Below are 17,545 nucleotides of genomic sequence, written 5' to 3'. Positions count from 1 at the left end.
GTTGAGTGGTGAGTTGAAGCCTGGTTTCCCAGATCCTAATTTGACACTCTTGACTACAGTGGTACCTCTGGTTAAGAACTTAATTGGTTCTGGAGGTCTGTTCTTAACCTGAAGCACTTCTTTAACTAATGGGGCCTCCCGCTGCCGCTGCGCCACCGGAGCACAATTTCTGTTCTCATCCTGAAGCAAAGTTCTTAACCCGAGGTACTATTTCTGGGTTAGTGGAGTCTGTAACCTGAAGCGCTTGTAACCCGAGGTACCACTGTACTATGCTATGCTATACTGATTCTGAGCAAATATGCATAAACTCATGCTGTATTCACATTATGTCAATGTATTTTCACATTCTGTGTTGGACGGGATTTGCATGATGTGGGTGTGTCCCTCTGCTTAGTCCTGCCCAGCTCTGTCATGAGGGAAGCTGTAGCAATAGGCCAGCTGAAGCCACTGCCAGCAGCATCCCTAGGGTGGGGCTGGTGCAGCAAAAGAGTATCTATCCTACCTTCCACCCTGTCTGGTATGAGCAGAAGCTGTGCTGCTCCATCAAACCCTGCCGTTGTTGGCCAGGGACTTGGATCGACCCCTGAGCTTATGGGTAGGAAAGGACCCTGATCCAATCTACCTCACATTCCATTTGTTTCCACCTGATTATTGGAAACTTTACAACTCGCAGAACAGGCAAGTAGTAAGGGGCAAACTGCAGAGCACAGCATTACTCAAAAAGACATAACATAGCTCTAACCATCTGCAGCTTGATCTCAAGAGGTGCATGTGCCAGATTGCCTGCCTGTGTCTCCTCTCTGACTCCTCACAGTGACAGCACTTAACCAAAGCAAAGATAAGGGAGATAATGCTGGGGATACATCAAACAAGGCTGACAGCCACATCCATCCCATGAGCTCAATAGTAAAAGAATCATTTGGCAAGTTAGGGAAGGCATGATCCCCCACCCGACTTAGTGAAATCAAACACAATAATCTGTTTAACATCTGACATTCATTTCTGGAAATTTCCCACTATTATTTTCCAACATCTTAAATATAAAACACACCTCAGAGAAGTAAGGGAACGATAGATTCTGGGTAAGCTGTGGGTTCAAAATAAGCCCTTTCCCATCCTAAAGTGGGGTGACTTTAATGAACCCACATACTGAATAAAGTAAGCTTGGAGAAAGAATAATTTAGAAACCAGAATATGACACCAGATTTCAGTTAATAATTTATCTTACCCCTTCAAATAAATGTAAACTGAACATTTTTCTCAACTTGTGTGCTGACTTTTATGTTTTATTTTGACAATCAAAAATAAACAAGTGTTTTTGTATCCCAATGGTATATATTTAGCAGACATTTTCATATTTTGCCTCCATTCAATTAAATACATATTCCTGTTTAACATTCTCTATACATTTTATACATAAAATATGTAAAAATACAGTAATAGGTTCATTTATTGCACATACAAAGTAAATTATGCTTTCATTTCTCTTTGCTCATCATTACACAAGTATCCTCTGCAATATATTATTGGCCTGAATATTTTAATATAATCCAAGTTTACTAGTATACTGAAATATTAAGGAATAGAAAATCTGTTATTCATAGTGCATTCTAAATTTATTCTAAGTATCATCTGCCTCACAAAGTTCCCTGGTTTAATCTATCATATGTAAACCATTGAGGAAAAATATAAAATATTTCATTTCGAAATTAAGTATTTTGAAATTCTAGACTTCTTTTCAACACACTGCTGTTCCCAACAGGCAAATCAAGTTCTCATTGTGCCTTATACATAAAACTCACGGCGACTCTTGAGTTGCTAAGCGAACACCCTTGCCTTGGGAAGTACTGGCCTGAAACTTTGTAGCCTAAATTCCAATAGATCCAGGTTTTACAGTGTGCAGTTCCAAGATTTAGCCAGAAGATGGTGCCACTTGCACTGCTCAGTTACCATACTACAGTAGTGGTCGTATCAGATTTCCTTCTATGATGCCTCCTTATCTGAAGAAGTGTTTTACAGTCAGAGGACTGATTTCAGTCTGAACCACAACCACACTAACATGGGCATGCAAGTATAGAGAAAAGGAAGTCGAAGGTCAGGAGCCATTTCAAAAGGCTGAAAAGGTTGAAGAGCATGGGGGGAAAGCAAAGAGGGAGAGGGAGAATAAGTGATGGTGGAGTGTGTCTGTTATTGGGATACTGAATTCTAATTCAAGGGCTGAATATAAATACAAGAGGTGAAAACCTGAGGTAGTACAAGGAGATTGCAAGGGAGATTCGGGCAGAGATCCTTTTTTCAAAAATCATAGAAAACCACTCAACTATGATAGCTCCAGAAGTAGATAGCTAATTAGGCTTTTGTAGCATGAGCAGAACCCATACACTGTTCATTTGCTATCATGAGCCAGCCAAAGCGAAGCATATTTAAAGCCCACTGATTTTAATGTGAGCATTAAAAAAGTGTAGTTAACTCCCTTTTAATTTGACAGAATTTAACTTTGGATTGCGTGAATTTTAAAGGATGCTTTTTAGAAAGGTGCCACTGAATTTTTTTAATATAATGCCTTTATTTCATGTAGAAACCAAAACACAAATCACATTCCAGAGCTTGTGTATGCATTCTTCAGAACTCCCGTACCAATGAATAGGTACTATTTCCTTTCAGTGTAAGAGGTTTTAACCCCTGCTGAAACAGATAACAAATTCCTGTATGCACTTGAATCTTCATGTCTTACCCCCAAAGTGCTGGAATGCAGTATTTAAAATAAATTCTGGATATGATTGTGCATAAAAAGGTACATCTGAGTAAGCTACATTGTTCTAAACGTGCATGGGTGAGTGATGGATTTGTTGGGATAGATACGTAATCTGGAAATGATCAGTCACTGTAACTGATTAATTTACTTTAAATTATCAGATTAAATGTGGATCATCATGGATTACTACAGGTCACAACAACTCTCTCTCCAGTGCTGGGATTATAACATAATATCAATAAATTATCATTAAAACTGGAATTAGTGAGGTGGGTATGGAGACATTCTGGATGTATTCTGCAAGAAACTACTCAGAGATAGATGGATACATATGTGCATGACACACTCACTGCTGTCCCATTATACAGCTTGTTAAATTGACTCTTTCTTTTGTTTTTAGCAGGCAGTAGGTTATATCCAACAGTGTTACTCTGCTGGTAAGCAAAGCTGCTGTGACTGGAAAGGGAGGGAAACAATTTCCCACAATTCCTCCTCCCTCTTGCAGCCCCTTACTTCCCTTAAATAGGCTCTGGAAGCCCCCCCGCCCCAGCCAAACTACTTTCCTCCCCATTCCACTGATGGAAGCCTTACCATCTGCTAAGACACATAACTGGCTGGAACCCAATGGCTACAATTTAAAAAGTATCCTAGAATATGAGGGGTTCAGTGCACAGGAGAAACTTGGATTGTCCAGAAGCTGAAAAGGAGCATCCACAAAGAGATTATAATTTTTCTTTAAAATTCTCCAAGTCCTAAAAGTAGATCATGTGGTGCACAGGTAAAAAATAATAAGAAAAAAAAACTGCATTTCACATGCGGAGCTAGTCCCACTGTCCTCTGTACAATAGAAATAATATGCATAAATCCATATTATTGAGGACAGTAATAAACAGCAGCCCTGATCCTTTGTAAGAGACAGCAATATACCCCCACCCCCATATTTAATAGAAAAAAAAGTTGAGTACAGTCGGTAGTGTATATATTGTGTAAATCACAGGAACTAAGAAAATGTATAATTATAAGTTACCCAGTCACCACCCTAAAATGTTGGGTGTGCAGCAAATCAGCATGCTTGACTATATGATGCTTTGCAGATAAAAATGGCAGAGAACATAATGTACGACTAGAAAGTATATTTGGATATCTATAAGCTAATGCAAAACACTACTAAACCTTAGGCTACGTAAGTACAATCCTGGTAACAACACACACAACATAACGGCCTGTTTTTGACTATGTAACTTGTATTTCAATCACAATTCAACATATAATATCTCACAAAGTGTAATTCCATAGACCAACACATCATGCAAACAGAACATATCAAGAGAAATTAAAGTCCAATGGATGGTCAGGAGAGTTAGAATCTATACTGCCTCTCTGTTTAAAAAGGAACTTTGGCCAGTGATTGGATTTATTTTGTTTCATGTTTCCGTCATACAAGAATATGGTATGTAAACTTGTTTAGTTTGTATAAGGATTATGTTACATGATGTTTGTTTAATTTAGAGCATGCACAGCTGATGAAGCCCGGTTGGGCAAAAAAAGGTATTATCCCGGAATCCTTGTCGTGCCATACTTTCAAGTTTTCCATCTGATCCAATATCTACATACAAGGAATGTTAGAATCCTCAAAGCAGCGATACAGTCATACCTCGGGTTGAAGTAGCTTCGGGATGAATATTTTCGGGTCGCACTCCGCGGCAACCCGGAAATAACACAGACGCTCAAAATGACGTCATGCGCGGAAGCGGCGAAACGCGACCCGCGCAGACGCGTAATTACGTTTACTTCAGGATGTGAACTGGGCTACGAAATGGATCCGTTCGTATCCAGAGGTACCACTGTACGTGGAAAATCATAAGATAAGCATACCATATTGTGGTTATTGCCAATATGCCAATTTAGGAACCGAATGGACTTGTGAGATATTATATGTTGAATTGTGCTTGAAATAGAAGTTACATAGTCAAAAACAGCCTGTTGCATTGTGTTTGTTGTTACTATATCTATAAGCAAAGTCAAATGTTCTGAAAAAAGTAGCATAGTGACTATAGTCATGGTGCATATCTGAATACACTCCCATGTCAAGCACTCCTTGAATGTGAAAAGGGAGCACATAAGGTAGAAAGGTTCTGTTTTAATGGTTCTGTTCTAATCTACTCCCTGATGTACTCAACTTTCTGCATATAGAACTCAACATGCATTCAGAAGAGAATCAGTTCTAGAAGAACTGTGCAACATGCCTTTTTTTAATATATGAACTGACAGAATTGTAAAGTTAGAAGGGACCCCGAGGGTCATCTAGTCCAGCCCCCTGCAATGCAGGAATCTCAACTAAAGCATACACAACAGAGTAGAACTCAATTGTTGAGCTTGCAACTTAAACTACAGCAATGTTTTAAAGGAACACGATTAGTGAATGGCACAGGCTAACTCTTAATGGTTGCACAAACAGAAAGCCTGTGCAATCTCTCTCTCTCTTCCCCACTCCCTTCTATACTCCCCCGAAAAAGCCTTCTCCAAAGGAGAGGGCTGCACAGTGAGGGTTGTGTTATACTAGCTTTCAGTGGGAGGGGGGAAATCACCAAAATTAGGTGGAAGAATTTTGCTCTATCCTCTGCTGTAGAGTCCTCTGCCTCCCCTTTTTGCAAGAGAAAGGTAGAGAAAGAGACTGCTTATGTGAGCTGCAACCCTACCTCTGTATTAAGAAAAAACCAGGCACAACTCCAGTTCATTTCTCAGTTCATGTTTTTTTAAATTTTGCTTATCCGAAACTGAAATTTCACTACAGTATTCAGTTTCCAAGCACATTGTTTCAAATGCATTTTGGAGATTTAAATAATGAGCATGTGGGCTTATATTCAGAGAAACATGAAGTTATTTCCACTTACACATGACGTGATTTTCTGTTCCTCCACTCTGGTGGCAGCTCAACATGCCCCTTCCAAAAGCAGCAACACAGGGTGCTAAAACTGCATCCTCTGCTGTTTGATAGGTGCTTTGTGCATGCACCAGCTTCTCAGAACACAAGGCATTTTTTTCAAAGTAAGAAATCATGGTAAATTTTGTATTAGAGAACAGATAAAAGCACAATATTTACATTACTGCTGCATTTAAGAAAACACAAAAATAACTTAGACTTTCAGTCTTGATTACAGCTACAGTATTCTTTCATAGAAAAGCAAGTAAGCTTGTGAATTTAATACTCTTGATTCTGTAACTGCTTGTACATGGGTATCACTGACATATACCCACTGTCCTGCAGTGGCTCCAACAGAGTCTTTCAAACCTGAAATGCAATAAACAAAACAAAAAGAGCTATTAATTACCATCATAGTGCAAAAGAGAATACAATATGACTGTAAGTAACTGTGAGAATTTTGAAGGTTTGCTATTGTATAAAATTCACTGAAACTTTGTTTTCATATTCTCAGTACTGCCAGCTTTGAAAATTGTCTTAGCAAAAGAGTACAAATGAGGAAAAGCAGTGTTTTCCCAACTGCATGTTGGAGTGAGCTAGGGTGGCCTTGAAAACTGAAGCTATTTTGTTGGATACTTCCACTGCTCTGTGCTTGGGCAGGGAGACAAGGGCCAGTACTGGGGGCGGGGGGACAGAGAAGAAATGGAAATAAAAGTGCACAGAGCACCAAAACCCCACTACATGAGCAGTGGATTTCTCCTCCTTTCTAGCCTCTTGAGATTTCACTAGAAACTTGTCCATGTTACAAATACATTTCTGCTTCTGTGCAGGTTACACACTGATATTTAAAAAAAGAGAAAACTTAGCTTCTGAAGATACCCATTTTATGGGGCTGCTTTGTAAATTCAGAATCATTGAGTCTACAGCACAGATATCCAGCAGTCCTGGATACTACACAGAGTCCTGAACAATGTTAAATGACATATTATCTCCAATGTAGAAGATACAAGATTTCAGCAGTAAATGTTAAGAAGAGCCCTGCTGGCCCATCTAGACCAGCACTCTTTTGTCATGCCTATGAGAAGCCTATGCTCAGAACCTAAGTGCAATAGTGCTCTCCCCACTGACTTCCAACAACTGGTATTCAGAGCATTACTGCTTCCAACATAGTCATGATGACTACTAGCCATTCATGGCCTTACTGTCCATGCGTCTGTCTAATATTTTAATGCCATCCAAGTTGGTGGCCATTATTACTACCTTGTGTGGGAGAGAATTCCACTGTTTTAATTATCATGTGCTGTGTGAAGAAGTACTTCCTTCAGTATGTCCTGAATCTCCCAGCATCCCGATTCAAAAGTTACTATTTATGACCAAAGGCTGAAAATCTTGAATGTGGAAATTAATGCAAGCGTAAGAAACGGAATGTCTTAATTGTTCTTTTGCTGGAAAAAGGTGGATCTAAAAGATAAACGTTTATTGTAGCCTGCAGAAGTACTGAACTGATAAAACCAACTGCGTGATACCGAGAAAAGGGCATGCATTTAATGTACTAGATGTGCGTGTCCCAAAAATACATCATTTTCTTTAGGTACATACCTTGAACATTTCTGTTGCTAGAAATGTGCTCCAAAATCTTTTTGGATGGTGCTCTGACTTTCACATATGCTGCATAGTGACCTCCTCGCATGGACCCACTATGCTCCACTATTCCATAAAGAGAATAGAGAACTTTCCCACCATCTGCCACATTCTTCATTGCAAAAACAAAAGGGAGACAGAAAGGGGGAAATGTGATTTCTATGCAGTGAGTTTTGAGAACATACTCAGCTTAAAAATATAACAATTAGCAAAAACAGTGACAAGCCTTCACTAATTCTACATCTTAGGCTAGCAAAAGGTGTTGTTGTTTTTTAAGCTATTACCAATTCAATACAGCTATCTTGACTTGGCAGAGAAATGAGGCTTTCTGTAATTTAAGAGGAAGCCTTAGGCTTCACTTGAAAACAAAGACAGCTGTAAAAACTAAAGCCTGAAATTATCTTTGAAGTACTGTATAAATTGAAATGGTGCTTCTGACATGCCATACCTTGCAAGAAGCAGAACAAAACGGAGCCAAGTCCAAAACAAGAGGGAAATCCACATGACGGTTTACTTTCCTTAGACTCATACCAGCCTGAAGAAGAAATGAAATATTTACTGTTTCTACTTGAGTGCCACCTGAATCCAGCTGTACTGCAAAAGCACAGTACTGAACTTTTTAAATTCAAAAATTCTGAATCGACTGCAATGACAAGAACAGTATACATACACTGACAAATTTATTTATTGACTTGTTATGTTGATAAGAAAATTGCTAAATTCAGTCATGCAGAAATGCAACATAGAAGGCTAAATTGCAGTACCACAAAGAGAAAGGCTGCATCTGTTGAAATTATGTATTGTACAGAACTAAACTGCATTTTAAAAAAATCCTATAAATCTAAAGACCCACTTACAAAATGGCTTAGTCATTTCTACCTTATTTATTTATAAACCACACAGTCATAGAAAATATAACAAGGCAGTACATAACATTAAGAGCCAACAAATCCTACTCAGAGTAGACTCTTTGAAATTCATGAACCTTTGTTAGTCATGTGTATTAACTTCAATTGGGTCTGGTCAGAGTAGGATTAGCAATGGATACCACCCTAAAACACAATTTTCTTTGGCTGTTTATAAAAGGATCAAGTCTTTGATATTTCTTCCACAGTCAAAATGTGACATGGATGAGGATAATTTTCATCAGCAGAAGAATCACTAGTCACTCTGGAGAAAATACAGTTTTACAGAAATTCAGTACAGTCCAAAATTATAACTCCTTTCAATAACACCTTATTTCAAGACTTTACCTGATGAAATCTTTTCAGATGGAGAACAAGAACAGCAGGAACCGAAGAAATCAACAGCTGCTTCCTGGCATTTGTATATACACCTTCTATTTTCTTTTCTGTACAGAAAAAAAAAATACCAGTTTAAAAAGCATGGCAGTATTTTTTATTTTCTGTAGTATTTTAAGTATGCATACAATCCCCGCAAAAATCCAGAAAGATGAATGTTTAGTAATAGTCCTATATTCCTATTTTTCAGATGACAGCTGAGGTTAAATAAGCAATGATTTCCCTAAAGTCACCAACACAGCTAAATATCTGAGCCAAAAGTCTCCAAGATCTAATTCCATTAGACTTTCTACTGAGAACACTGGCTCAGTGAACATATTGAATGTTCAAAAATGGTCAGAAGGACCTCTCTTTTTTTGCTGGATATTTTGGACATAATATTGGAGAAAAAATATTTCAGATTTGATTATTAATTTTATAGTCAAACTAAAGGAATGGCTCTGGGAAATCCTGTTGCCTCTAGCACAGCAAATTTATGTAAGTCCTACTTCAATAGCAACTATCAGTTCTGAAAAGAAGAAAAACCTTCATGTACAGTACAGCAAGTATATGATACTACTGCTCATCAGGACTGTGTGCTTTCCCCATGTTTTATACAGGTGAACATGGATGATATTCAGTCATATGAACTTACAACAGACATGGTGTTCGATGTTATGATTTATAACTCACACATACAAATTTGTGTTAAAAAATTACAGTAAATCCACTTTTAAAACAGATAGATACAGTCATGGAAGAAACACTTATCAATTTTTAATTGGCCCGGACACTCAAAACAGTGTTTCCATGCACTGAAGCAATATATCTCTGATTATCGGGTGCTAAGGGCAAGCAACTTGTGGAAGTAGACAGACCTCAGTCTGGTCCAGCAAGTAATATTGCTAAATTCCTAAATTGTGTTCTGAAGGGAGTAAGTTTCTGCCAGAGAAAATTCAGCTAGAGGCAACTATTGCCACCTAGCCACTCTCCAACTGCATTATTTCCCATGTTTACAAATCACAAGACAAATCTCCATCTCTTTCACGTTGGAGTGATTTTGCTGAGAGGAACTGGGAGACATCAATAGAAGAAGAAAAACACTGTAAATGCATTTTGGCCACAAGAGGGCATTAATATACAAATACAAACTATGAAAGATGGTGACAAATGTCGTATTTATTTAGGTCCTCTAGAATATATAAATCACACATGCACGTATAGACAAAACCTATTTATGCTACTGGAATAAATTACATATCTGGGGAATCTGCATAAATTTCATCAATCACAAGCTTTGTATTATATGCCAATTAGAGTTAAGGTTTTGTGGAGTTTCTTGTTGTTTTTTATTTGAAGTGCTTTGAATGTATCACATCAATATGTAATTGAGTGCATTTGTAGCCAAAATGGCATTATTCACACAGAAGAGGGACGTTATTAGCATGCTCTGGAGAATCTCAAGTTCTGTAGAGAGACAGCCAAAGAGAACTGAGCTTGCCTGAGTGGGCATAGAATGACAACCAACTGTCCCGAATCCTGCACGGGAGCACTGCACACCACAACCTTATGTTGCAGGCCCCATTTGTGCTTGTGTCATACAAATGTAATGGTTAAAAAGATTTAAGATTACTGAAGAACTGTACTGAGGTCAAAAAGATTTGCAAAGACATGGTGAGATGAACAGGTTCCCCTCAAAAATGCACATTAGTTCAGTCTCTTAAATGTCACTGGTTGTGTTCTGTGGTGCAATCATACAGCTTTTCAGGGTCTCTTGGTTATACAGCCAGAATCCAAAGGACTATTTTAGGCTGATCAAGGTTTTGGAAATGCCCAAAAAGAGTTCTGAACTTTATCTCTGGAACTTTCATGCTGGGTGACAAAAGGTCTTTGAAATTCCTCTCTGATTCAAATGCAGTTTACCATGCAGGATAGTGGCTGCTTTTGAAGGCATATACAGTGGTACCTCTGGTTACGTATTTAATTCGTTCCGGAGGTCTGTTCTTAACCTGAAACTGTTCTTAACCTGAAGCACCACTTTAGCTAATGGGGCCTCCTGCTGCTGCCGTGCGATTTCTGTTCTCATCCTGAAGCAAAGTTCTTAACCCGAGGTACTATTTCTGGGTTAGCAGAATCTGTAACCTGAGGCGTATGTAACCCAACGTACCACTGTAATACATTCCCCATCCCCCCGCAAGTGTGCCAGAATCATACAATCCTTTGGACCCTGAAAAGCTGTCTATGTGAAACAATATACTCAGCCACCATTTCCTTACCTGTGAAATTTCCTTTCTTTTGGTGCTTCTGTTTCCGTTCCGTACAGTTCTCACACAAAAGTTTGTTGTTTCCCATTAAGAGCTCCACATATGTAAACTGGTAGAGGCATGACTGGACTGAACATTCTTTAGAACTAGTTATGTAACATTGAGAAAGAGTCTGGAAAGCATTTTGAGGGTTTTGCAGTAATGTGGGGTTCTCTGCTGAAACGTCTATGTTGTTGGACAGACTTGACAGCTGATCTCTACTGAGAGTCCCTTCAGTCTCACTGACACCACTACCCAAGCAGAGGTTTGATAAGCCAGTAGTAAGTCCCTCTGTACCGCCATCACTTGATTTGTTACACTGTGATTTAATGCTTGCAGATAAATGTTTATGCTCATCAGTGCACAAGCCAGGTGTGCTACAAGCTCTGCTGGAAGCAGTTTGCTTAGAATGACTTTCGCTTTCAGAGGCCTCACTGTCTGCACCAATGCTACTTTCAGAATGACTTGCTTCTTTTTCACTGCCTTCAGTCTGACTTCCATTTGCTGCAGATTCCATTACCGAACTGCTGTCTCCTGTATATGGAACTGCAGCTCTGACTTCACCTTTAGAGCTTCTGACTTTTTTGTGCATGATAAAATGTCTTGCTTCTTCTTCAGCAGAGGAGGATTTTTTGGCAAATCTTCTTTCATGATTTTCTTGGTTCTGTCAATTTCCACATCATTAGCAAAAGGGAGGAAAAAACCCCAAATGTAAGTCTGTTGAAAATCCATAAAAGCATTGCACTAACTCTTAAAAGCATTTCGAAAAGATGGTTTTAAAAAAACCAAAAACACAGTGTTTATGCATTTGCTTTAAAATGTCTTTGGCGATGTACTCCAGCCTGAAATATCCTACCTTTCTGAGACAGAAAAAAGCTTTAACCTATCTTATGGAAACCCTACAGCCCCTCCCAGGTGTTAAGATCAGCAGAAGGGGCTTCTTGGTAGTTCCACTACCCTCAGGAGTTTGGGTGGTGGTGGTCCTGGAGAGGGCATTCTCTATGGCAGACCCCAATATCCTCGTGGATTTCCATGGTCTTTATATAAGATGACAACAAAACCAGCCACAGAAGGCACAAAGACCTATGATTTGATAATGGTTTTGAGGGGATTCCTTGCACAAATGATGATGATCCATAAGTATCTGTGCATTGGATCCATGTTTTTGTATGACAGTGCTGGAAAGCTCTGGATCTGTGAACACAGTGAACACAGACACAGCTGACCAGTTATTTGATAGGAGTTGCAGGGCAGTCCAGTTTCCTTTCCCCAAATAACTCGCCTACCCGCATGCCCTTCTCAGTTACTCCACCTTCTGGTTAAGCTACTCAGGTACAGATGAGCTCTGAAAAGTATATAGAGCTGAAAGAGGTAGTGCCTAAGGGTAAAGGGACCGCTGACCATTAGGTCCAGTCGTGGCCGACTCGGGGGTTGCGGTGCTCATCTCGCTTTATTGGCCAAGGGAGCCGGCGTACAGCTTCCGGGTCATGTGGCCAACATGACTAAGCCGCTTCTGGAGAACCAGAGCAGTGCACGGAAACACCGTTTACCTTCCCGCCGGAACGGTACCTATTTATCTACTTGCACTTTGACATGCTTTCGAACTGCTAGGTTGGCAGGAGCAGGGACCGAGCAATGGGAGCTCACCCCGTCGCGGGGATTTGAACCGCTGACCTTCTGATCGGCAAGTCCTAGGCCACCCGCGTCCCTAGGTAGTGCCTAGGATATCTTAAATTAAATGCATTGATTAAGTATTGCAAACAAAAATATTTAATTACTAACTAAACTTAAAGCTTAAATTCAATTTTTGATTCCATGCAATTCTAACTTAAGATTCCATCTGTAATAAAATCTCTTACGCTTTCAAAATCAATTTATCTTAAGGGCTTGTAAAACTTCTGCAATAAATAAAGAAAAAACAGTGGCAGCTCATTCCTCTCATGACTCCAATTCTACAATATTTCATGGATGGATTATTCTTAACATAAAGCAATTTTGGCTGTAAGTGGGATATGAAAGCATAATAAAAATGAACGTGTACGACTTAAGTAAAACTGAAAGTGTTTAAAAATCCCTCTTGAGATGAAACTGGGGAAAGCCCCAGGCCCAGACGGGTTATCTGCCAAGTATTACAAGGTCCTAGAGGAACACTTAACACCAGTACTATGTGACGTAATCAACGAGATACTAAGAGGAGGAAAAATGCCAGCATCCTGGAAAGAAGCCTATATCACGTTGATTCCGAAACCAGATTCAGATAAACTTAACATCAAGAATTATAGACCGATTTCATTACTAAATAACGACTACAAGATCTTCGCAGATATAATGGCACACAGACTTAAAAAGTGTTTAACTAATCTCATCCATATTGACCAGGCCGGTTTCCTTCCCAACAGACAAATAAAAGATAACATTAGACATACAATAGACATCATTGAATATTTAGAATGTCATAATGAAATTCCCGCTGCTTTAATGTTCGTCGATGCCGAGAAGGCTTTCGACAATGTCTCCTGGGGTTTTCTGATAAAGTGCCTGGAAAGATCAGGGATAGATGGCATATTCCTGCAAGGAGTTAGAGCAATCTACACACAACAAAGAGCTAGATTAATTATTAACAATACCCTGACAGAACAGTTTGAAATAGCAAAAGGCACTCGACAGGGGTGCCCTCTGTCACCGCTGTTGTTTATCATGGTTTTAGAGATAATCACAAACAAGATAAGAAAAACCCCAGAGATCCGTGGCATAAAAATAGGAGCGAAAGAATATAAACTGAAAACATATGCAGACGATCTTATGCTGTCATTGGAAGAACCAAAAGAGAGCGTCGGCAAAGTGTTAAAGCTACTAGAGGAATTTGGAAAATTATCCGGATTTAAATTGAACAGAGCAAAGACTAAAATAATGACCAAAAATATGGAAGAAGAAACCAAAAACGATCTTGAAAGTCAAACTGGAATTAAAATAACTAAAAAAGTAAAATACCTTGGAATCTGGTTAACTATGAAAAATATAAATCTGATTGAAAATAATTATAAGAAAACATGGAAAGAAATAATGAAGGACTTGGATACATGGAATAGAATACATCTTTCGTGGTTGGGGAGAATGGCGGCGATTAAAATGACCTTACTACCTAAATTACTCTTCCTATTTCAGAATATACCGATAATTAGAGGAACCTCAATATTCAAAGAATGGCAGAGATTACTTTCTAAATTCATTTGGCAGGGAAAGAGACCAAGAATCAGATTTAAATTGCTCACAGACCAAAGAGATAGGGGTGGCCTTGCGGTTCCAAACTTGAGGTTATATTACGAAGCTGCATGTCTTTGTTGGGTAAAAGACTGGATTGTCATCAAAAACAAAAATTTGTTAGATCTAGAGGGGTTTAATCTAAGATTCGGTTGGCATGCCTATTTATGGCGAGACAAGGGAAGGGTTCATAAAGGTTTTTCTAACCACATTTTCAGAGGGCCACTGCTGGAAGTGTGGGAAAGGAATAAAAAACTGCTGGAGCAGAAAACGCCCTGGTGGTTATCACCAATAGACATTTTAACAATTAAAAAATTAAATATAGAGGGGGAAAGATGGACATATGAAGATTTACTAACCAAAACAGAATCCGGGTGGAGGATTAGACCTTATGAAGAAATAAAAAGCAAGCTGACTGGCTGGATTCAATACCATCAAATTAATTCAATGTGGAGAGAAGATAATAAGATCGGAATAAATGACAAGAAATCTAGATTTCAGATTGAAATAATAGAAAGTAAAACAAAATTATTATCAAAAATGTACAACCAGTTACTTGAGTGGGACACCAAGGACGAGGAAGTAAAGGATGTAATGGTGAAGTGGGCGGTAGACCTAGGGTACAACATAGAGTTTGACAAATGGAAGGCATTGTGGAGTAAAGATATGAATTTTTCAGCATGCACGACACTAAAGGAAAACATGTATAAGATGATGTACAGATGGTACATAACGCCGGTAAAACTACATAAAATGTATAGAACGGGCGATAAACTGTGTTGGAAATGTAAGAGCAAGGAGGGCGAATTCATTCATATGTGGTGGACGTGCGAGATTCTCAAAAAATTTTGGGAATCCATCTATAATGAATTAAAAAAAATTCTTAAATACACGTTTGTTAAAAAACCCGAAGCCTTCCTGCTGGGGATAATTGGTAAGGATATCAAAGAAGAAGATAGAACCTTTTTCCAATATGCAACGGTGGCCGCCAGAACCCTCATAGCACAGTACTGGAAAACACCAAAAACCCCAACACTAAAGGAGTGGCAACTTAAATTATCCGATTATTTGGAGCTGGCTAAATTGACACAGAAAATAAGAAATCAAAGAAGTGCAAAATTTAACAATGAATGGGATAAATTTAGGATATATATGGAAATAGAGACAAGGGGAAAATTAAAATGTTGATCAGAAACACATATGTACTTATAGAAATCACAGTAGGCATGAGATAACGCTTACTACGTAAAAAGTTTTATTAAGGAATAGACACAGCAGATAGATAAACAAGATAATAATTTCCGAAATCGAGATAAAGGGAAGTCGATCAATGTCATCAAAGTTGTATGTATTTCATGTTTTGTTTGTTTGTTTTTTTTCTCTTTTTCTGTTTTTTCTTTTTCATTTTGTCTTTTGTATGTTTGTGAAATATATTTATGTCAAAATTTAATAAAAAAAAAAAAATAAAATAAATAAAAATCCCTCTTGAGAACTATATGAACACTATTATACATTTATCAACACTACAAAGTTTAACTTTGATTAACAAAAGCAGCATTAGGCTCAGCAAAAAGGATTTAAAAGCCTGCCTTCCAATGAAGTGTTGGTTTTTTTCCAAATGCCCTTGGATATTCAGAGATAGCTGGGCTTTCTGTCATCCTTGGCTAAGGAAAGAGGATCCCAACACATGGTGTTTGGAATTGGCAGTGCCCTATCTCAAAATAAATTTTCTAGTAAATATAAAGATGGTAAATATCCCTTAGGTGATAGTCCTAAATTACCTCAGCTGGAACTAAAGTCCACTGAATTCAACCGGGCACACATACAAGATATGTTTATATGACCAAGGGGACCAAGAAAGCTTTCCACTAGCAACAAGGAACTTTCTAAATGAAAAGTGAACTATTTAACTATAGAGTGTAAAGACCTCTTTAGGTCATTTACACACTCCTCCTCAGATGTATTTCTCTTTATTTTAATTCAGACTTTGAATCCTAAAATTAATCAGCCTCTAGACCTTATTAGAATTTTCCCAACTTGCCGTATTATTATGGGCAAGTCACACATCTAAAAATGGGAACGGCTTACATTAATTTCCATGGCTCAAAGCTTATACTATTAAAGCCTTTCTAAACAATCAGGAGGGGACCCGGGACCCGGGACCCGGGTGGTGCTGTGGGTAAAACCTCAGCGCCTAGGACTTGCTGATCGCATGGTCGGCGGTTTGAATCCCCGCGGCGGGGTGAGCTCCCGTCTTTCAGTCCCAGCTCCTGCCCACCTAGCAGTTCGAAAGCACCCTTAAGTGCAAGTAGATAAATAGGTACTGCTTTATAGCGGGAAGGTAAACGGCGTTTCCATGTGCTGTGCTGGTGCAGGCTCGCCAGAGCAGCTTCGTCACGCTGGCCACGTGACCCGGAAGTGTCTCCGGACAGCGCTGGCTCCGGGCCTCTTAACTGAGATGGGCGCACAACCCTAGAGTCGGACACGACTGGCCCGTACGGGCAGGGGTACCTTTACCTTTACCTTTAAACAATCAGGAGGAAAGGAATTGCACTTTAGTTGCATGGGATCCAAAATACCCTTCCTTACAGAAGCACTTGTATTGGCTGCATCACATTTTCCTAGTGCTCAAATCACAGCCTATGTTGCTCATCTCCCAGCAAGCAAGGTCTTTGGATTGAAAATTCTGCCAGGAATGTGGCTGAGCAAGTTTCATGGGCCACCAACAGGCCATCATCATTTCAGGAAATGGAAGAGTCCAAGCCTGTACCCCAGAGTAGGGGACCCACTACCAATACCTGCAGGCTCCTGATCCTGATATACTCATCCTCACTGCTGCTGCTGCTGCTGCTTGTTTATCCGCCCTCTTGAAAGGAACAAGCAAGGAGAAGGAGCAGAAACCCAGAATGCATCACTGATTATCTTAGAGGACTGGGCCAGTGGGAGAGGTAAGCAAGTGAGAAACAACAGCAAGGTAGGGAGAGGGCCATCTCAATCAGTATCTTGCCTCAAAGTACCAAAAAGCAGCACTTGGTATTATCAGTGACTTACTGATACTGCTGATGACATTCTTGATCACCCCATCCCATGTCTGAGATTGCACAAAAGAGACTTGCATGAAAGTTGAAACTGACTGCTTTCCTGCAGGCAAACTATTGGGCGGGGGGGGGGGGGGCGAAACTCATAGTATTTACAATTATTCAACTCCCATTGAAGGATTTCCCAAATAGCCCCTGAAATTCAGTTCCCTGTATTGCTAGCTCTGGATTCCTCCACATACAGTCTGAGCATTCCCACTTGTCTTGCCTTTTAAAAATAAGAAGGGGGGAAGGGAACACAACAAAACTATTATTCTCCATGCATTGTACATGGCCTCAATTTC

General features: G+C 39.3%; 1 protein-coding gene across 4 annotated transcripts in view; it reads right to left on the bottom strand.

Moving 5' to 3' along the window:
• Positions 1-1,254: 1,254 nt before the first annotated feature.
• The window catches only part of USP45 (ubiquitin specific peptidase 45), a 65,898-nt gene continuing 49,607 nt past the window's right edge, over positions 1,255-17,545 (bottom strand). For all 4 annotated transcript variants that reach the window (XM_079971120.1, XM_079971117.1, XM_079971118.1 and 1 more), the window contains exons 14-18: positions 10,876-11,566; positions 8,573-8,670; positions 7,768-7,854; positions 7,278-7,431; positions 1,255-6,047 (exon numbers count right to left, since the gene is read on the bottom strand). In XM_079971120.1, coding sequence (XP_079827246.1) covers positions 5,917-6,047; positions 7,278-7,431; positions 7,768-7,854; positions 8,573-8,670; positions 10,876-11,566 — 1,161 coding nt within the window. In that variant the 3' untranslated portion in view covers positions 1,255-5,916. The remainder of the gene's footprint in view (positions 6,048-7,277; positions 7,432-7,767; positions 7,855-8,572; positions 8,671-10,875; positions 11,567-17,545) is intronic.

This window comes from Podarcis cretensis (assembly GCF_951804945.1).
Source record: "Podarcis cretensis genome assembly, chromosome: 3".
Lineage (NCBI taxonomy): Eukaryota > Metazoa > Chordata > Lepidosauria > Squamata > Lacertidae > Podarcis > Podarcis cretensis.
This window is presented reverse-complemented; position numbering and strand designations above follow the sequence as displayed.